The sequence below is a fragment of the Cynocephalus volans genome, chromosome 2, assembly GCF_027409185.1.
Source record: "Cynocephalus volans isolate mCynVol1 chromosome 2, mCynVol1.pri, whole genome shotgun sequence".
Classification (NCBI taxonomy): domain Eukaryota; kingdom Metazoa; phylum Chordata; class Mammalia; order Dermoptera; family Cynocephalidae; genus Cynocephalus; species Cynocephalus volans.
The window spans coordinates 229,615,986-229,637,959 of record NC_084461.1 but is presented as its reverse complement, the minus strand read 5'-3'; the positions used below and the strand labels follow the sequence as shown (position 1 = coordinate 229,637,959).

Below are 21,974 nucleotides of genomic sequence, written 5' to 3'. Positions count from 1 at the left end.
ATATCGAGTGATCTCTCAGAGTCATGTTTGGATCTTCATAATTTTGTAATTGTTACAGTTTGAAATGTTACTCCCATATGAATTAATTTGTAATTTGGTTTATAATAATATACAAGGCCAGGAGGAAAAGAACGTAATGCCATAAAAATCTTAACAGTCTAAAGAAAATCTCTGTTAGAAGCATATTTTGGTATAGGAAAGCAATTTAGTCATATGAAATGTTAATCTCACTCAGGATATAAAGGATATAGTATACTGAACTTAGAGCCACTGAGACCAGATCATAGAGATCCAGCTCAAGAATAAATAAATAAATAGTTAGAACAGACAGTTCAGATATTATCATTAAAGGTACAAAGAAAATTTATGAATTTAAATAGAGAATAATCTAATATTGCAAATTGAGGTCCTATCAAATATAAAATTAAAAAGGAAAAGAATAAGAACTAATGTTTATGTTTCAAAGCTAAAGACAAGAATCCAGCCAACTTTCAGGGAGAAGAAAAAGACAGCATTAGGAAATTAAGTAAGCTTCAGTTTTTGCAAGAATCTATTACAAAGCACAAGAAGTTGTCGTGTCTAGTGCACATCAGAAAAAAGATTATGAACCTCATATTTTATACCCAGATAAGTTTTTATTTTATATATGTAGGTATATTCTCAGATCTTTAATGTCTTATAAACTATGCCACCCACTTTTTTTTGTAAAAATTTCTTAAAAATGCTTTCCAAATACTTGAGAGAGAAACCAAAAAATAACTCAAGAATTAAGAAGTAAAGATTAAAATGAATTAGTGGGAAATGGAAACTATTTTTAGAGAAACTAAGTGGGATAAACTGCTGAACCACTGATTGGAGAAAATTTACTTCTAATTATTTTATCTTATGTAATTATACATCATTTGAATGTTGGAATTTGTTTGAATTTATACATTTAATTTTTCTGAAATTAAAAAATTATTGTTAGTTAAAAATTTTAAGTTGCTATTAGTTTTTGAAAATACTTATATTAAATAAGTTTGAGGAAGGAGATAAAGAATATGCTAAAAGAAGTCATAAGTACTGAAATTTTATCTTCGACAAATGGGTATCCAAGTTATTCTTTATTTTTTAAAATACACTTAAATTATGATAATGTTTTTGAAATGCTTTAAGATAACTATTAATAGGTTTACATAACATATACTGCAAAAGATAAAAGTAATAAAAGCCATATAATGTAGAAAAATACCAAGGAAAATAAAAACAGCAAAACTAAGGCAACAGAAATTAGATGAAGTGTGATAAATATAATGGTAAATGCAAATGGTCTTATTTCATGGAAAGAATTTCATTGAGGATTTTAAGCAAAATCCAACAACTTGCTTTGTATAAAAGAAATTTAGCTGAAGTAAAATTGCTCAATAGGCTAAACATAAAAGGTTGGGGAGAAAAAATAAAATTATTCTCATCAAAAAAATGGGGTTTCAATATTAAAATTAGGAAAGTAAATTTAAGACTAAGTTAGGAAAAGAGATCATTATATTGACATATGGTTAATAAATAATGAAAGGTAAATCTTTTTATGCTGAAAATTTTTATTAAAGTGTTCTTTTAGCCTCACTATACAGCTTTAAAAAATAAGAGTAGGTTTCTTTATAGCTGAAATAATATTATCATCTTTAAGCAATTAATAGTAATTCTTAATATTTTCTATTATCAAGTCCACATTTATATTTCCCTAATTATTCCAACATATCCTGTACACTTGATTTGTTTAAATGAGAATTTAATCTAGGACCCTGCATGAGAACTGGTCATATCCCTCAAGTTTCTTTTAATTTAGGACCATTCATTTGTTGTTGTTGTTCTGACTTGTTGGAGAGACTGAGCCAGTTGTCCTGGACAGTTTCTCACCTTGAAAATAATTTTTAGGTATGTTTAAGAAATATCTGAGAGAATCCTAAAGAAAAGAAAGAAAACAAGAAAAGTGAAAGCATTGATCTTTAGCTTGTACCTTTAGATTGTACCTTAAAATTCTCTGTATTTGATATATTGAACCTAGAAATCAAATTTATTGAGAAAGAGACTGACACCTGTCTTTTTAGGTGCTGTGTGTAGTTTTCCTACAGATTGCTTTGGAAGCTGTCGTGCGTTCAGCTAGAGATTTCCTTTGTAAACAAATCAGAATCACATTAGCTCATTTATAAATTGCAGGGGAATTGTGGCCTGTACCGAGAAAACTTTGTGAAATTTACTTGACAGTTCCTGTTCTTGAATCTAGAGACTAATGTTAGTGCAGTTTTTTCAACATAAACTTAGAGGATTAGAGAGGATTCACTCTTCTCATTGCAAGCAGTGATCCTCTGTGAAGCTAATGCCTTATTAAATGGACTTTAAGATGCCAAGTGTTCTTTTTGTGGTAGGGAATTTAGAAGTCATTCAAAAAAGATTATAGTAGTATAGAGTTTACTTATGGAATTCTGCAAAGTCAAATCAACAGAATTTAAAAAGATATAAACCAATAAAAGTAGAGATAGGTAACAATATTTTTTACATTATAAAATTGCCTTTCTCTATCTCTCTAAACTACTTTTTTTAAAATAGGAAAGAGTCATCAGAAGAGCCGTAGACTGGGAATTAGAGGACTTTCCTTGTCTCCAGTATTAATCAGCTGAATGTTACTGGCAGTTTCCATCACTTATCTAGTGTTTTCTTTATCCAAAATGTGAAGGTTTGGCTAGATGATTTCCATGTCCCCTTCCAGTTCCAGCCTTCTATGCTTTTTTATCTTTATAAAAAATGCGTATTCAGCTCTAACCTGTTTGCATGCAGACTTTCAGAAAAAGAAAGTGACAATATAAAATGTTGAATTCATATTTTATGTGAAATGTGCTGATATAAAATCAGATTGCAGTGCTTTGAGAATTTAACTGAAAGGTAATAGAGGTATGGCTATTCAAAACTTATTTCAGAATGCTGAGAATGCCCATTTATTTTCATCTCAGTATGCTAGTTAAACAATAATTAATTTAGATACATTTACTCATTGAATCCTCAGAATAATTTTCTGAAATTGCTAGTGTAAAATTGTCTTTTAGAATTCAGATTAAGTAGGCTAGTAGTTTAGTATGTTTGTAAAACCATGACAGACCTGTCTTTGAAACTTAATAGCCGTGTTCGCTTAGGAAACTTATGTAATCTCCCTTAAGCCTTTTCTGTAAATGGGGATAATAAAGATAATGCTGACCATATAGGGTTGTGATCATTAAATGAACTACATTTGTAAACTACCTAGTGCCTGGCCTATGATAAATGGTAACTCTTATCTAATGAATTGCCCCAAATCACCCAGCGTAAATCAATGCATATCTTACGATGTTTTAAGTTCCAAGTAAAAGTCTCTACTAAAATTGACTTAAAAAATAAGAACAGTTTGTAAACTCAAATCACAAGAAAGTGTATAGGTTCCACCCATTTCCATGGTTGTTTATTGGTCTTTGGGTTAATGGATGAAGTTCTAGCTTGGCTTTTCTGCAATCTTCTTAGTGGTCCCTTCATGGTCACAGGATGTCTGCTATAGCTCCATGTGTCACATTCTCACACACTAATACTTAAAGGTGGGTAAAGCGCCTGCTTTCTCTAGCATGCCTATTTTTAAAATCATGAAACACCTTCTAAAAAATACCCGAGACTTTCTTCTTGTTTTGTTGGCTAGATTTGGGTTACTTGTTTATTCCTAAGCATAGAGGAATGGGATTACCAGATTGGTTCACAATAGGACACACTTCTGTGAATATGGGACCACACAGAAGGTGAGCATCTGAACACAATCTGAAAGCAAATGGAGAGGGAATTATTTGGGAAGTCATTTTACATCTGTTGAAGTGTCACTAGTAACTAGGCTTTTCAAATTGTGGAAAGTTCACATATTTGCCAAATATTATCTTTCATGTGTTAGCACATACACTACAGAAAAGAAATTGTTTCTGTAATTGCCATAGTCAGGATGGAATCAGTAAAATCTTACACTGCAAGTGGTCAGATGGATCTTGTCAAAAGGCAGAGTCCCTTCAAAATATTCTAGTCTAATATAGTCAACACATCATTAAAGAGGCATTTCATAGCACTGCATATGTGAACAGACAACCTGAGATATAAATTGGTGGTATTTAATGTCCAGTAGGGTGCCATCAAGAATGCATTTAAGAAATAGTGTGCTACAGTGACACGCAGTTTAGGGAAGTACTTAAATTTTGCAGTTGTATTCTTTATATACTATGTATCACTGTATATATTCTACATCTATATACTTTAATACTGTATATATTAATATACATAAGGTAATATGTAGTGTGTTTTATGGGCAATATAAGAGATTGCCAGGGGTAATTTAGACTGAAATTCTAACCTTTCTAGCTGATTCTCAAACCCAATCCCTGAGTAAGGTGAGAAACTACTAAATAGACCTTGGTGCTTGCTTTAGACATGTTTTTTCTTTATAAAAGTAGCCACAAAATTTTTTTGCTGTTGATTTGATTTAGTACCCCCTGAGAGAGCCCCTTATTACCTTGTTTATGTGTATATCAGAATTAAACCATGTAAAAATTTGTGGTTTTATTTAGGCATCTCAGTATAACTGCCACCAAAAATCTAAAGAGGAAAAATGCACATATGCTGATAAATACACCCAAACACCCTGGAGAAGAATTCCTGTAAGTAACACATATGCTTAATCTCCTCCCCCGTCATTTGCTATTTTGATGTTTCATTCCACTCTTTTTACTCTAATCTCTAATAATTTTGAATCTGCCATGGCTATTAATTTTTTTCTTAGGTAAGCTGTTTCTTCTTGTCTCTTAGGTATTCATGTGCTTTCTAAAGTTTCTCTTATGTGTCTTATGTAAGCAAATGTGCATTTAATAGCTTTTCCATTCTGCATATTGTAGCTCATTTTATTTGTGTCTAATCTCCTCTCATTGCATGTATTTATGACAGTAGTATTTCAATATGCCCTAAAAGAAACAGAAGTCCAATATGCAGTTGTCCCACATTAGCAGCATATATTACACTTTGAAAATATACAATGTAGCATATTCTTTTCTGTTGAAACTTTTCAAATATGTTTTATTATTATGATTACTCAAATGTTGTTTGCATTAGAGGAAATATAAATGCATGCAGATATAGACAGTAAAGATTATGTTTTGGGCAGCCTTAGGAAATGATTTCTTGTAAACAGTAGAAAGAAACCATGTATTCCATGGCTGGTTGTTGTTTTTCAAAATGTTATGTCTCAAAACATATTTAAAGCTAAAAATACCCTACCATCATTTAATGTGAATTCTTCAGAACAGTTTAGGATGTACCCTGATCAGAGAATCATCATATGGCCATAAGTCATCATAATTCTATTGTTCTATTGTATGGTGCCAGGTAACAGACATATTTCTTATTAAGAGAATGCCTAAATGACTCGTCTTTCGCCTTATGTTTAGCGATGGAATCTGAGTAACAGAAATGAGTAGGGAAATATAATGGTAACTTAGCTGTAGGCCTTTAAAGTTTATAAAATAGTTATTTCTTTTCATCTCAAAAGTAACTATTTTTTTGTGTGCTCTATATAAGCTACGATGGTAATTAATTTATTCAGTACAAGTTTGGCGATCTCTCATCCTCAGTGTTAGGCTTTTGAAGTAGAAGAGGGAAATTGGGGAAGGATGAATAAGGATTCCTCTGTTTATAAGTACTTATTAAAGGAACTGGCAATGCATTGATATAGTTAAAGTGTCGTAAGTTCTGCAAGGTTAAAAAGGATAGGGAAAGTCTAGTTGAAAGAATCAAAGAGCTCGGTGAAGAAGGTGAAGGTAGTGTTTGAATCATAGAAAGCAAAAGATGCCAATAGGAAGAGATGATATAATATTTAATATCAGTAGATGTGGAATCATCTCTGTTTGGAGGCAATTGCAAAATAAAAGATAGTGCCCCTTTCTTCTGGATGGAGGTTTGAGCTTTGCAGGTTTCTGCAGTTTCCCCATAGGGATATTTATGCCTTCTGTGTTACTAAGTAGTTTGCTGGTTCCATTAAGCGTGAAAGGTTCCATTTTGCCATCCTCATGGAAGTCTTTATACCCTCTCTGGCTCCCTCAACCTCACTGTTCTCTAGAAACTGAGAATTAGTCTGCCTTGTAACCAGACAAGAGTAACTGGTGGAAAACAACCCAATACAGCCCAGAATATTTTCCTGTGTTGTTAGTTTTACTATGATCTTGGGTAAGGTGAAGTTGAGTTTCCTAGCCTAGCACCCTAAAAAGCCAGATTTCGGCTTTCCCTGTTATCTATTACTATGGGAATCATCTGGCTAAATACTTTTGTTTTATAGATAAGGTAACAAAAGCTGTGGGGAGATTAAGTGGCATATTAAAGTTTCCATAATTAATAAGTGGCTGAGCTAGTACTGTAACTTAGGGCTCTTGAATCAGCTAGTCCAAGGTTACGTCCCCCAGGAAAGCACACTGAGGAGATTGGAGGATGAGAGGTTCTGGCAGATTAAAGTGGGAGGAATATCCTTGGCAAAAGGAGCAGCACAAGTAAAGGCTAAGAGGTGGGAAGATGCAGTTAGGCAACAGTAATTACGTACTTTTGGCTGGAACACAGATGTATGTTTAGGGAAGTTAGTGTTAAAGCTCATTTTAAGGTATAATTCAAATTTTTAATCCAGGAGTTACTGGAAAAGTAATTTTAGTGAGTTGCATTCATTTAGTTAACTAAATAAACAGCTATATTTATTTACTTAGTTAAATAATAGTAAGTTAAATATTGAGTTTATTCTTTGATTTTTTTTGTTCTTTGGACTTAATGGGATTCCTTTAAAGTACATTATTTTGGAAACCATTTACTATAATTGCAATGATTTTCTTTTCTCTTTTAAAGAAAATCATTGCAGTTAGAATAAATAAATATCACTTTTATATTGGAAAAAAAATTTTCGGGGTGTCCTCTTGACAATGTGTCAGTCACTTGAATATCGTGGAGTCTACCTCAGAGGTTTGTGAGGCGTACGTGAGCATTTCCTCTGAACATTTCCTAGACAAGAAAGAAGAAATCTGGTGACAATGGAAGGTAGAAAAGGATGGTGTAGAGAGGATTATTGCCTAGAGGACTCTTTGGCAGCCAAAGTGAAAAGAAATATGAAAAATAAAATAAAAAGATAGACATCTCAGTTAGAACCTGTGGGAGGAAGGAAAGTGGTTGGCCACCAACAGGAGCAGAGCAATGAAACTATGTTGTTTATTTATTTATTTTGTATTTTTTTGAAACTTTGAATGTATTGAGCCCAGTGTATATTTTCTTCATAGATTTGTCCAAGGGGATTTTGCTATCACCTAATGGCCGCAAATAAGAGAACCAACAGGAAATAAGAGGAAGAAACAAAGTAGTAGAACAGAGGAAAGGAAGAAAAGCAGATACTCACTTACTCATTCAGCAGATATTTATGTGCCTGCACTACTACAGGCACTGTCTTAATCTGAGAATGTAAATGCGAAGTCACAGCCCTCAAGATACTTACAGAAACCTCCATTAGGCCTAAATGATATTAATCTCTGTTTTCCTGCACATGAAGAAGCTAAGACTAACAAGTGACTTGTGCGAGCACTTACACAGCTTGTACATAGCAGTCTCATGTGAGAAGCCAGGTTTTCTAACTTGTAGGTAACATCTTAGTTGCCTCCATTTTGAGGGGCTGCAGGAAGTGAGGAGGCTAGAAGGAATAGCTCTGGGAGAAAAGGGTGATAGCTCTGGGATGGGACGACATTAGGTGTGATCTCAGTGAGAGATCATGACAAGGACTTACTTTCCTGAGAGAGAAAAGCAGGTGCCCAGGTTTACACTGTGTGGTAGAGGTCTTAGCAGTCAATTGTGATAATCCATGGAAACAATTTTATGGTATTTAAAATTCCTGGAAGAAAAGTATTTATGTTTGAAAAGACAAAGAAAAATCCTCTACAACCAAGTTAGGTTCAATCCAGTATTAGTAAGATGAAATCTATTGGTATAGTAGATTACATAAGTCATTTTCTCAATAGAAGGAATGATAAAATTCAACACTTCTTCTTAAAGGAGTAATAAAAAAAAAAAGAATGCATGTTCTAAGGATACTTAATAAATGATATAGAGCCCAAAAATATATGCTTAAAAGAGAAACACTCTAAATGGGCTTTTTCCTTTTCTGACCCTTTTTGTTAAGAGGTAGCAATATATTAAACCTATATCAAACAAAATAAAGAAGCAAAACAATTTAAGAACAACTTAAATTACTTAAATCATACTAACCACTGACAACCATGGTTAACATTTCATACATTATCTTCTGGACTCTTTTTGTAATGTACAAATGTGTATGTGCATATCTATTTAGACAGAATTATTTTGTGCATATCTATTTTAACCTGCTTAGGTGTTGATGGTAGTGGTTGCTTTCATTACTGTTTTGTTTGATTTTTTTTGCCAAGCTAAAATTGAAGGAATGCATTACCTTTAATCAGTAAAAAATGCATTTCCTTACAGGATGGTCCTTTGTAAGGTTCCTGAAATATATTACCACAATTTTCCTTCTGAAAGATTTAAACAGGTTTATACTGCCATCAACTAAGCATGATCAGAAAGTGTCTTGGTGGCCATAATGTGAACTTGTATGGTTCAAGCATTTGATGTCATTAGGTTATAAGAATCTGTGATATTTCCTTCTAAAAAGAGAAATATCTGCTTCCCTGACAGGACAGCTGACTCCTTGGCCAGGAGGGCTCCCCCTTGAGCCCCATACCATCATTTCAGGTGGTACTGGGAGGCCACTCCTAGCTATTTGTATATGATCATTCCTGTTATGTGATGTTTTCTTACCTTACAAATTCTGACATTCTTGCTCCTGCCCAAGAACCATTTTATTATGCTATTTTCTGCATATATCTAACCTCAGCCTCCATGTATACATTATATATTTCTATCCTCAAAATTCTGCAAGTGTCTTTCTGCCTGTAGTAACATTTGGCTTTCATGCTACAGGTGCTTTTGGTGCTGGAGCTATACTGATAGAGATGAAACTGTTTTGGGTTTGATTTGGGTGTTATTTGTGAGATTAAACCCAGGAAGGTAATCATAATTAATCACCTGTTGGGTGCTATTCATTTAAGGTATGACGAAGGTTTCTGCTGCTGTAGGGAACTGCCTAAGACATTCTGTAGGCATATTACAAGGTGCTTATAAGTGTAAATATTCAAGCACAGTGTTTTCAGCATTGGGGGCCAGTATGAAGCACTTCTTACTGTTAGGATAAAAGGGATGTGAGACTGTTCTCTGCTTGAGAAAAGCATGATATAGTGGTGTAAACTGCTCTGAGCCCTGCATTATAAAAAGAAGGCAGCCACAGTAGTACAGAGTTCCAGAATTGAGAATGAAAGTCTACTTTGGAACTGTGCTATCCTATAGAACTTTCTGTGCTGTCTGCTGCAGTAGCCACTAGCTACAAGTGACTGTTGAGAACTTGAAAATGTGGCTAGTGTGGCTTAGGAAAAGAATTTTTAATGTTATTTAATTGTAATTAATTTAAATGTGGGTAGCCATATATGTCTAGTAGATACGATTTGGGACAATACAACTCTAGAGCTAATGATGTATACTTAGATGGATATGTGAAAGCCACCTGGGGCAATAAGTAAAGGCTTACCAGAAAAGGCAATTTTTGGAAAAAATTAAGGAAAATAAAAAAGATGAAGTTCAAATTTAGATAGGGTCAAAAATGAAAAGAGGGAAAAGAGGTAAGAATGAGCTGTGGGAGCAGAAGATGTTATCTTCAGAGGAAAGTGGGCAAATCTTTTTCCCTAATCTGAGGGAAAAAATACCCAGATAAAATGGTGAAATGGATAACATGAAAAGAAGAACAATAATGTGGAAGGTGCCTGATTATTTACACAAAAACAATTGAAGAGACTAGGAGTACTGCTGGAAGTTGGGGATTAAGTGAGAAATCAAGGTTTCTTTTAATAAAACTATTTTTAAAGATAGTATGACTTTACTGGTCCATGTATAAGCACATACTTAAAAATAGCATTATCTTGGACTGAATTATGTTTTTTTAATGCATTTTCAATATTGTTCTAAAAGCATTTAATATCATTATTTAAAGATGTGAATACTTACTTTTCATGATACATACTTTTTACAGACCATTTGTTTGAACATCTTTTTGTTTGGCTGGCTGTTACGGGGATCCAAACCCTCGACTTTGTTGTTATAACACCATGCTTTAACCAACAGAGCTAACCGGCCAGACCTGTTTGAACATCTTAAGTTAACCAGAGAAACCAAAATATTAGGAAAAAAACATTTTTGGACTCACGCCATTGAATTCCTTATTATTTATCCCCTAGGATCTCTAGGCAGGACAAGCAAAGTGGACCCAAAGGATCTACCTGGCCTGTCACGAAGTGACCTGACCAGGACTACTCTGAAAGATGAGTGTGGGAATAAACAGACTATTAGATCAGTATCAGTGTGAAAAGGTGCCTACTAGTTCAAACTCAGAATGTGCACAGTTTGATCTGATATTATTTTTCTCTCATTTTAAGAACTATATTCTGTATGGCAAAGAGGCAAGGAAAGATGATTTTATATACATTTCAAAATGCTCTGTTGGAGTTAGTTTCTAGTACTAAAGCAAAGATTAATCCATGGCATAGCATATATAATAGATGCACACATATAATTTATATAAATTCAACAATGGAATATGGTCAGTATTGTAAGCATAATTAGAATTAGGTTCTCATGCCTCAGATTTAGAGTCATGTTCCTATCTTAACCATTTATAAAATAGAATAGGTTAAATCAGAAAACTATCACAGATATATCACAAAAACTACATCAAATGTTTATAATTCCTAGCAATTATGATAATTGTACTAGCAAAGAACACTGCTCCTTTTCTTTTTGCCTGGGAGATAAGATGGAATGCCAACTGAGAGGAATAGGGTAGCCCAACGATTTGTCATATGAGTAATCTCTCCTGACTTGGAAGTGGGCAGCATTGTTGGTTAATTTTTATGTGGCAAAAATGTCCTGATTTTAACAATGTGCCTTTTTTTTTTTTTTCACCTTTGGAGAGACATTGCTTTCTCTCTCTATATATATGTCTCCAAACGGAATTAGGGATTTATTTCTTTGCTAAGGTCTTTTTTTATATTTGCTACTATTACTTCTATTTAAAATATGCCACTAAGGGTATTTTATGTGAAAAACACATATATGTTAGTGTTTAAACAAGTAATGTTTATGATCTGGTCATATAATTATTTTTTAATTGTTTAACGTTTAGTCAGTATTAGACATTGACCATTGAATATAGCTACCTGTGTTGCTGAGACATCACATTCCAGCATGCAGAATTTATATAACACACCAAGAATTTTATTATGTGTGTCTTTTATACTGCCTTTTGTAAACAATAATACTGTGACATTCATGGATACATCTGAAACCAATAACTGAAAAAATAGAATTATTTTTCAAGGCTAGGCACGAATTAAACTTGGATATTATAGCAATTGAATGGTTTATCTGTTCCTAACTTTTAGGTTTTCCAAGTCTGTATCCTTCAATAACAAATACCAGAACTGTAGAAGGCATTTTTTAAAACTTTGTTTAAAGCATTCATTGAAAGAAGCAAAGTTTGTCTGTACTATAATTAGAAAACAAAGGAGAACCAGAGTTTTCCACTACTAGGATCTATTTCATTTGTGCAATGTAGAGTTTGATCTACTTACTTGTTCATTGAGTGTGTAGGCAGAACATAGAGAAATTTTACTTTTAGAATTTAATATTAGACACCAGTCAGTGAGATATAGATAACCCTGTTAGCTTTCCAAGAAACAGCATAATCAAGTCAATCTTTCTGAAGAAATTAATCAGCTTCCATAAGAGAACAAAATAAAAGTTCTTCATCTTTTAGTCTGTGCAAGCAGAATGATAATTTATTAGGCCTATATTTGCTGGAACATTCTAATCTTTTTTTTAGGAAATTATAAAAACATTTCTACAGATGATACATTTTTTAATGGCAAAAGTAATCATTGCAGAGGGTGCTTGTATGGTAATATTAAGGTTTATTTTTTCTTAGAGAATGTCTCTTTAGTGCTTTATGCTTAGAGAATTTGTTCAAAAAGTTGCATTAATATTTCTGAAAGAGTAGAAAATAATACCATTTCTCTTACCCAGTCTTAAAATTTCTAAACAAAAATAGCTGTCCTGATCATTCAGAGCAGTAAAATGTCAGTGTCCTTCAGCCAAAGCGCACCAGAAATACACCTATTAAACAAATTGGATGTATTACTTGTTGTAGCAACAGAGAACACACACCTTGAGGAACCATCTCAAAAAAGGGTATCAGAAAGAACCTATTATAGGATTGGGGCTTTTCTTGGATAGTTTAGAGGAATATCTAAGGGTACAGGGGTTTGTTCTAGATTGGATCCTGTCATAAGGGAGAAAATTCTAAGATTGTTTATTTTGTGGATGGCACAGTTCTGAAATTACCTTGTTTTGCTTTATTTTATCATGGTCTCAGAGTAACCTTTGAATTCTGTGAGATTATTTATGGGGTCAGTTCTGGACATTAGAGGGTGCTTTTTATCTTTCTCAGAGGAATACCTGTGTATAGATTAAATAAAAAGTTACCAACCAGATGAAATTTCTTCTACTAATAAAATTTGCAGTAACACTTGGATTGTTACCTAATTTTTTGAAAATCTCTTAACCATACTTTTCCATATTTTATTGTGGTTATTGGTGGTAATATTAATGATTACAATGAGAATATTGTAAGAGAATAGAGAAGTGTGGAGAGTTAGACTTATATCACATTATGGGATACTTAATTGCCAGACTGAGAACTTTCTGTTTAATCCTGTAGCGAGAAGGTTCTTACAGGGTCCAGGCTTAATTAACCATGGTTTGCTACATGAAAAGAATTAAGAGGAGAAATTGAGTCCCTTGAGGCAGGGGCTGTATCTCAGTCCTCATTGTGTGCCTAGTGCCTAGTACAGGGCTCAGCAAGAATGAATTAATCCCAATGGGGAGAGACTGAAGACAGGGAAAACTACTTAGAAGATTATTATAATAGCCCAAGCAAGAGGAGATGGGGGCTAACCTATGCTTAGTGATCTCTCATGGAAGTGGAGAGATGTTCGTGAGAGGGAGACCACTGAGGCAGAATCTGTTGTCCTGATAAGTGATTGGATGAGAAGAATATGAAGACTGGATAAAAGATGAATATTGAGGTCTTTGGGATTTTTCTGGTCAAGATGGTGGAATAGACAGTCCCCAGTGTCACTCTCTCCCACAAATCAGCCAGTTTACAACTATAAAAAAGCAGCAACAGTCGAGTTGGGGTCGCTAGAGCTCAGGGGAAGAGGAGGAGAGACCAATGGAGTGCATGAAGTGGGAGAAGCCACTATGAGAGAAAGAAAAAACCACTCCAGCAATTTCGTGCCATAGCCGCTTTAAGGCTGGAGCTGCTGAGTGCATGGAGCAGGAGCCGGCAAAAGCTACAGCTATGCCCTTTGGATGAAGTTGCTTGGAGGCGACAGGAGAGAAGAGGACTTTGGTGGCCCCCAGGCCAGCAAGACCACTAATAGCGTTCCCGTAGACCCACATAGGAGCAAGGAGCCACTCAAAGGCTGGTGAGTCATCGCAAGGGACTGGCAAATGGCCTGTCCCATGGGAAGTGTTTGCAACACAGGTGGTGTGGGAGATGGGCTCACAGGGAGAACACTGGGACACAGCAAGGACAGCTGAGCGGCACTCCAGTCAGTGTAGGACCACTCAGAGGAGACTGGTCAGGAACATAGAATTGCATGGGATGCTGTTTAATGAAAAGACTCAGGCCCAGATCAGAGTTTCTACACAATGCAGGTGCACCAGGTCTCTGGAGAGTGGGAAGTACCTATAAGGTCAACCATTAAAACCTGAGCTGCACAAAACGCCTTTCCTAAGGAATCAGCAGCAAAGCAGCAATTTAGCTCAACAACACAGCTCAAGTACTGGTCCCCACACGAAGTTCCTACATTTTAAAAGTAAGCAAAGGACAAAAAATTAGTTCCGGACACCCCTCCGGACACTGCCAGTGCCTTGGAGCCCACCCGGGGATCTGAGGTATGGATTTGGGGACCAGACCCCCCTCCTACAACCAGGCACACTGCCAGCACCAGGGAGCATGCCAAAAACATCACATCCATATGGGTGGCCCACCACAGCCACCACAATAACCACGGCTGCTGTGAAAGCAGCTAGATACCACAAGCACCATGCAGATGGTCCACCAGCCACTGGAGTGCATTGACACAAAGAGCGTCACCAGCGGAGACCAAAGAATAATGGATGTCTCTCTCCACAAAGCCCACTCGAGAGTGATAGAAGCATCTGCTGTACGATAATATTGGGGGACCTGATCACACCTCTCAGCATTGGACAGATCATCAAGGCAACAAATCAACAGAGTAACCATTACTCTTTCAGAGAGAGGGAAGAAAGCTAGGGTAATCAGAGGATGGAGAGGGGAGGGAGAGTAGGATGGGGAGATTGGACAAGGAGCATAAAGAACAAGTACAATTTGTAGCAATATATATGCTAGTAATATTGATGTGATCAACATATGTCAATGTTGAACCTCCAAAATATGTATAATCAATTATGATTCAATAAAAATATTTTTAATAAAGTGAATATTAGTTACCAAATCTGTATGACGGGGAAGGTGGCATATCAGTCATAAAAAAAGGAAAACCAAGAGGAGGGATTTTATTAAGAAAGGAAACTGCTGAAGGTTTAGATACAAATTTAAATAATTTCATTTAGAGATTCTGGCAGGACAAAGGATAGAGGATTTTGAAAATGTAGGATTAGAACTTGAAAGGGGCAGGAGAAGTCAGGTAAAGATGTTGATTTGAGGTCTGTGGGGACCTGAGTGTATGGGGATCTGAGTGTATGGGGACATGAATTTAACTAGAACTTCATCTAGGGAGAGCTCAGGGCCACAGTGCTAAGTGCCAAGTGCCACAAACCCCTCAGGGAGCAGGTAAGACCATTCCAGGAGACTTTCTGAGCTCTTCCAGAAGGGGAAATATGCAAACTAATCATGATTCCTGGAAAGGTTTATCTCCTCAGTGCTAAGATAAAAATTTCTTGTTCTCTAACTTCAGATGGTAACTCCATTCCTTCCCTGCAGTTCAGTATTCTGCTCTCATCTCTGCCTTAAGAAAGGAAAAAAACAAAAAGAAAGAGCTTCAAGTATTCAGGAGGCTCCAAGTTCCTTGCCTGATCCCTTACAGTTAGAGTTTACAAAAAGACATTTTAGGTTTTGAACCTAAACCAAATAGCAAGAATTGACCCCCCCCCCAAAAAAAAAGTACATTCCTTCAGCTTTCAAACCGTAGGTTCATTTATTCATTCAGTCAATGAACTTTGATTAGCTTTTTCTAGATTTCAATCCCAGTGCTGATACTAAATCAAACGACTTTGCCTGCCTGACTCTTAGTTTATAATACTCATGGTACAGACAGCAAAAGGTAACTCAGAAGTGCTAAGGCACTGAGATGCTGTTTTTGGACCAGAGATAATGGACATATCTTCCAAATGTGGGGACTAGACATTCTGGCTCTCAAATCTGTCTTCAAACTGCTAGTGGCAGGAGAGCGTGTATTCCAACACTCACTTCTGGATCAGGTCCATCTACCTGGGAACTTTTTCTTTCTTGGTTTTTGCTGTTGCTTTGCTCAAGACCTGGTCTCACACCTTTTTCTTCCATCTTATAAATCCTAAATCTTGAAAGTTACTAAGTTAGGTTCCTTCTACAAGTTCTCTTTTTTCCAGAATCACTTCTAATAGACATGGAATCATGGGGAGCCAACACCTGCTGTTTTTTAGTGCTGTTTTGCTCATGTATCTGCTATCACAGAACTTTCCTGGTCTCAAGGTTTAGTTAGTTATATCATGTTTTATAGCTATTTCGGTTGTTTGCTGCTTTGAAAGAAATATGTAATCTTTCTTTAATACTAAAAAACAGTCTTAACATATGACCGTTATTAAATTTAATGACAAGGCTTTCTTAGGTTTCAGCCTACATCTTTTATAAGACTAGGTCAGTGTTCATAACAGTACAGGTTTTAACACATAACAAGGTATAATCTTACCTTCCTTTTTACTCTGCTGTCCTCTCAGGGAATTCATCTTTAGTTTGTAGAGATGAGAAAGCCCTTAAACATATTTTCCTTTCCTCCCTCAGAAAGTATGTCTCTACCAATACAATTAACATTTCAAATAATTTTCCTCTATATTACTTTAATATGCATTATCATTTTATTCTATTTTGTTCCTTTTATTTTAAATACTTATAGATTCATAGTAAATTGCAAAAACAGTGCGGAGAGTTTCCTTGTATCTTTCACCTGGTTTCCCACATGGTTACATTTTATATAGCTATAGTATAGTATCAAAACCAGAAAATTGACATTAGTGTGTGTAGGGAGGGGGGTCATTCTGTGTCATTTTATTACTTGTGTAGATTCCTGTAGCTACCACCATATTTAAGATACAGAATTCTTACACCACCACAAAGTTCTCCCTTGTGTGGTACCTCCTTACAGTCATAACCACGCCTTCCTTTTCCCATCATTCCTAGCCTCTGTTTTACATTTTTATAATTTTGCTATTTTGAGAATTTTATATAAATGGTGTTATATGGATGTACCATAATTTATTAACCCACTCACTTAATGAGAGATGTTTTAGTAGTTTCCAGTTTGGGGCTTATACAAATAAAGCTGCCGGGAATATTTGTGTACAGGATGTTATATAGATGTAAATTTTAATTTATTTGAATAAATGCCTAGGAGTGCAGTTTCTGCATCACATGGTAACTATATGTTTAGATTTTAAAGAAACTTCCAAACTGTTTACCACAGTGGCTGTGCCATTTTAGAGTCCCATCAACAATGTATGAATGATCCATTTTCTCCACATCCTCATCAGCATTTAGTATTGTCATTGTTTTTTGTATTACCCATTCTGATAGATATGTAGTGAGATCTCATTGTGGTTTTAATTCACATCTCCCTAATGTCTAATGATGTTAACATCTTTTCATGTGCTTATCTGTCATCTTTATTTCAATGTCTCTTTATGTCTTTTCTCCTCATTTTATAACAGGATGGTTTGTCTTTTTACTATTGAGTTTTGAGAATTCTTTACAGATACAAGTCCTTTGTCAGATATGTGGTGTGCAAACATTTTCCCTCAATGCCTTATCTTTTCATCCTCTTCACAATGTCTTTCACAGAGCAAAATATTTTAATTTTGATGAAGTTTAATTTGTCCATTTTTTTTTCTTTTATGGACTATGTTTTTGATATTAGGTCTAAGAACTCTTCACGAAGTACAAGATGCTGAAGATTTTCTGTTTTGTCCTAAAATATTTACAGTTTTACATTTTACATTTAAATCTATGATCCGTTTGAGTAGATTTTTGTTTAAGGTATGAGGTTTAGGTTAAGATTTATTTTTTTTCCTACGTATATCCAGTTTTAGTACCATTTGTTTAAAAGGCTATCCTTTCTCTTGAATTACTCTTTGCACCTTTGTCAAAAATCAGTTAACTATATTGTGTGAATCTGGGTCAGTATTCTGTTCCATTGATCTTTGTGTCTACCCTTCTACCAATACCACATTGTCTTGATTGGTGTAGCTATATAATAAATCTTGAATTCAGTAAAATGATTCCTCCCTCTTTATTCTTCTTTTTCTAAATTGTTTTAGGTATTCTAGTTACTTTGCCTTTTCACATAATCTTAGAATAAGTTCGTTTATATATATATATATTTTTAAATCTTGTTAGGATTTTCATAGGAAATATGTTATACCTAAATAACATTTTGGATGGAATTAACATCTTTATGTTATTCTTTCAGTTCATGAATATGGTATGTCTCTCCATTAATTTACATCTTTGATTCCTTTGATCAGCATTTTCTAGTTTTCAGAATACAAGTTCTATACATGCTTTCTTAGATTTATTCCTAATTATTTCATTTTTTTGAATGATTATATATGATATTATTTTTTAAATTTCAGTTTCCATATGTTGATTGCTGAATTTTAGAAATACAGTTGATTTTTGTGTACTGGTCCTGCAAACTTACTAAACTCACTTCTTAGTTTTGTGAGTTTTTCTATAGATTGGGATTTTCTATGTGGACCATCATGTCATCTGCAAATAGGAACAGTATTCTTACTTCTTGATCTATCTGTCTTTATTTCCTTTTTTCCCAGTACTGGCTGGGAATTCCAGTACTGTGTTGAATAAGCGTGTGGTGAGAGTGAATGTTCTTGATGTAAGAGGGAGACCATTCAGTCTTTCACTGATAAGTAAATGTTCGCTGTAGATTTTTGGGAGATGCTTTTGATGTAAGTTTAGGAAGTTCTTCTCTATTCCTAATTTGCTAAGAGTTTTCATCATGAATGTGTGTTGGATTTTGTTAAATGCTTTTGTGATGCTAATTGATATGAATATATGTTTTTTTTAAAAAACCTATTGTTTGCATTAAGTGATTTTCTAATATTGAATCAGTCTTATAGACCTAGAATAAACCCCACTTGGTCATGGTATATAATTCTTTTTATATATTGCTGAATTCTACTGAGTAGCATTTTGTTAAGGATTTTTACTTCTGTATTCTGAGGGTTAATGCTCTGTTTTTGTGTGTGTGTGTGTCTCTGGGTGTGTGTTTTGTACCATCTTTGTCTGGTTTTGTAATAGGGCAATTCTAGTCTCATAACTTGGGAAGTGTTCTTTCCTCTGGACTTTCTGGAAGAGATGGTATAGAGTTGATATTAATTCTTCTTTAAACATTTGGTAGAATTCTATAGTGAAATCATCTGGGCCTGGAGATTTCTTTTTGGGAGTTTTTAAATTATAATTCAATGCATTTAATAGTTGTAGATCTATTCAAATAATCTTTCATCTTGGATGAGTGTTTGATAGTTCGTGGTTTTGAGGAATTGGTCCTTTTCTCAGTTGTCAAATATACGAAGTGTTCATAGTATTCTTTTATTACCTTAATGGCTGGAGGATCTGTAGTGATATCCCATTTCATTCCTGATTTTGGTAATTTGTGTCTTCTCTCTTTTCCTTTTGTCAGTCTTACTAGCGGTTCGTCAATTTTACTGATCTTTTCAAAGAACCGACATTTTGTTTCTTTAATTTCCTCTGTTTTTCTCTGTTCAATTTCAACGGTTTCTGCTGTCTTTATTGTTTTCTTCTTTAGGTTTATTCTCTTCTTTCTAATTCTTTAAGGTATCAGTTAAGCTTATTGATTTGAGATTTCTTCCCCTTTTCTATCACTGCTTTAGCCATGTTTTACATCTTTTGATAATATGTATTTTCTTTTGCATTCAGTTCAGTGTGTGTGTTTTTTTTAAATATCCCTTGAGACTTCCTTTTTGACCCATGGATTATTTAAGAGTATATATTTTAATATCCAAGTGTTAGAAATTTTTCTGTCATCTTTCTGTTACTGATTTCTAATTTGATTTTACTGTGATCAGAGAGCACATTCTGTATAATTTCAGTTGTTTTAAATTTGTTGTGGTTTGTTTTATGGCCCCGACTATGGTCTGTTGTATTAGTCTGTTTCTGTTGCTTATAACAAAATATGTGGAACTAGATCATTTGTAAAGAAACCGTATTTATTGCTTACAATTTCAGAGGCTGGGAAGTCCAAAATCCAGAGAACATAACTGGTAAAAGCCTTGTTGGTGATGACAGTGACACAGGGGTATCACATGGCAGAATGGAAGAGCAGAGAGAGCTAACTCCTCACTTTTTCTCCTTGTAAAACCATCAGAACCACTTCCATAATCACCATTAGACCATCAGTGGATTAATTCATTTACCAGAGCACAGTCCTCACAATCTAATTGCCTCTTCAAGGCCATACCTTTCAATTTCCATAATAGGATTTCCCACCCTCAGTAGTTACACTGGAATTAAAGCTTCGTTGAGGTTGGGGAGACATCAAATGTACAGCGTTCCACCACTGATCCTCCAAAACTCATATTCTTTTGACATATAAATACATTCATTTCATCCCCAGAGTCTTAACTTGTTTCAGCCCAGAAGTCCGAAATCTCATCTGTGAAATCAAAACAAGTTATCTACTTCCAAGATACAGTGATGGGATAAACATAGGGTACATATTCCCATTAAAAAAGGGAGAAATAGGCCAAAAGAAAGGGATAAGAGGTACTAAGCAAGTCTAAAACCCAGCAAGGTAGGCATAAAATCTCAAAGTTGATGAATCATGTACCTTGACTACATGTTTGGCGTTCTCCACACACAGATGAGGGGGTTGAGTCCCCAAGTCCTCGGGCAGCTCTGCTCCTGTGGCTTTCCTGGTCTCCAGCCATGATTCAGCTCTCTCAGACAGCCCTTGCACACTGGTGGCTTGACAGTGCTAAGTCCCCATGGTAGTCGCACTCTCACAGCTCTGCTAGGCATGGTGCTGATGGAGTTCTTCTGTTGCAACTCCAGCCCCACATTTCCGCTTGACATTGCTCTAGTGAAGGCTGTCTGTGGTGACTCTGTCCCTGTGACAGATCTCTTCTTCTGTTCCCAGATTTTTTTCTTACATCCTTTAAAATTCTGCAAGCCTGCAGACTTAACACCAACTGGTTGCCGCCAAGGCTTCTGGTTTGTATCTTCCGAAGCTGTGGATCCAGCCACACCTGGGGCCAATTTAGCTATAGCTGCAGCAGCCAGGGTGCTGGTGCTGGAAGCAGCTTCCCAAGGTAACCCTTGGCATGGAGTGCACCTCAGGCCTGTTCCCTGAAACCATTCTGTCTCCCTAGACCTCTGGGTCTGTGATGGGAGGGGCAGCCTCCAAGGTCTCTGAAATGCCTTCCAGGTCTTTTTTTCTCTTCTCTTTATAATCCCTTTCTTCTGTACTAATCTCCTTAGCAAATGATCACTGGGCTATACCCTTGCTTTCGTGCGAGGCTGAAAGTTTTCTAATTTTTTACCCTCTGCTTTCTTTTGAATTATAAATTCTGGCTTTACCTCGTGCTTTTTCTGCTATAACTGAGCATAGGCTGTTGCAGGTAGCCATGTGTCTTTCTGAATGCTTTGCTGCTTAGAAATTTCTTCTGGCATATATCCTGGTTCAGCATCTTTAAGTTCCACATTCCATAAAACTTTTGGGTATGAACAGAATGCAGCCAAGTTCCATGCCAGTTCATAGCAAGGGTGATCTTTGCCCCCGATTCCAGGGAGTTAAGTCTCTTCTTATCTACATCTGAATTCTTCTCAGAATGGCCTTTACTGTCTGTATTTCTGTCAGCACTCTGCTTACCACCATTTAACCAGTCTCTAAGAAATTCCAAAGTTACCCTGGTTTTCGTGTTTTCTAAACTCCCACCAGCAGCTAGGCTTTTTCTAGCCTGCTCCTACAAATTCTTCCAGCCTCTCTTCAATACCCAGTTCCAAAGCCACTTCTGCATTTTCAGATATTTGTTACAAGCCACACACTACTTCTCTGGTACCAATTTTCTGTATTAGTCAAATTCTGTTGTTTATAACAAAATGCCTGGACTGAGTAATTTGTAAAGAAAGAACATTTATTGCTTACAGTTTTGGCGGCTGAGAAGTCCAAAGTCCAGAAAACACATTTGGTGAAGGCCTTGGTGGTGGTGACAGTGATGCCAGGGGAATTTTCTTTTGCATTCAGTTTAGTGTGTTTTTTCTTTTAATTTCCCTTGAGACTTCTTCTTTGACCTGTTGATTATTTAGGGGTATGTTTTTTAATATCTAATTGTTTGGAAGTACTTCTGTCATCTTTCTGTTACTGATTTCTAATTTGATTTTACTGTGGTCACGAATACATTGTGCATAATTT

The 21,974-nt window shown here is 35.5% G+C and overlaps 1 protein-coding gene across 5 annotated transcripts in view; it reads left to right on the top strand.

Annotated features, from left to right (window-relative positions):
* CCSER2 (coiled-coil serine rich protein 2) overlaps window positions 1–21,974 on the top strand; it is a 215,429-nt gene that overhangs the window by 175,029 nt on the left and 18,426 nt on the right. For all 5 annotated transcript variants that reach the window (XM_063085363.1, XM_063085364.1, XM_063085366.1 and 2 more), the window contains one exon: window positions 4,605–4,694. In XM_063085363.1, the coding sequence (XP_062941433.1) occupies window positions 4,605–4,694 (90 nt within the window). The remainder of the gene's footprint in view (window positions 1–4,604; window positions 4,695–21,974) is intronic.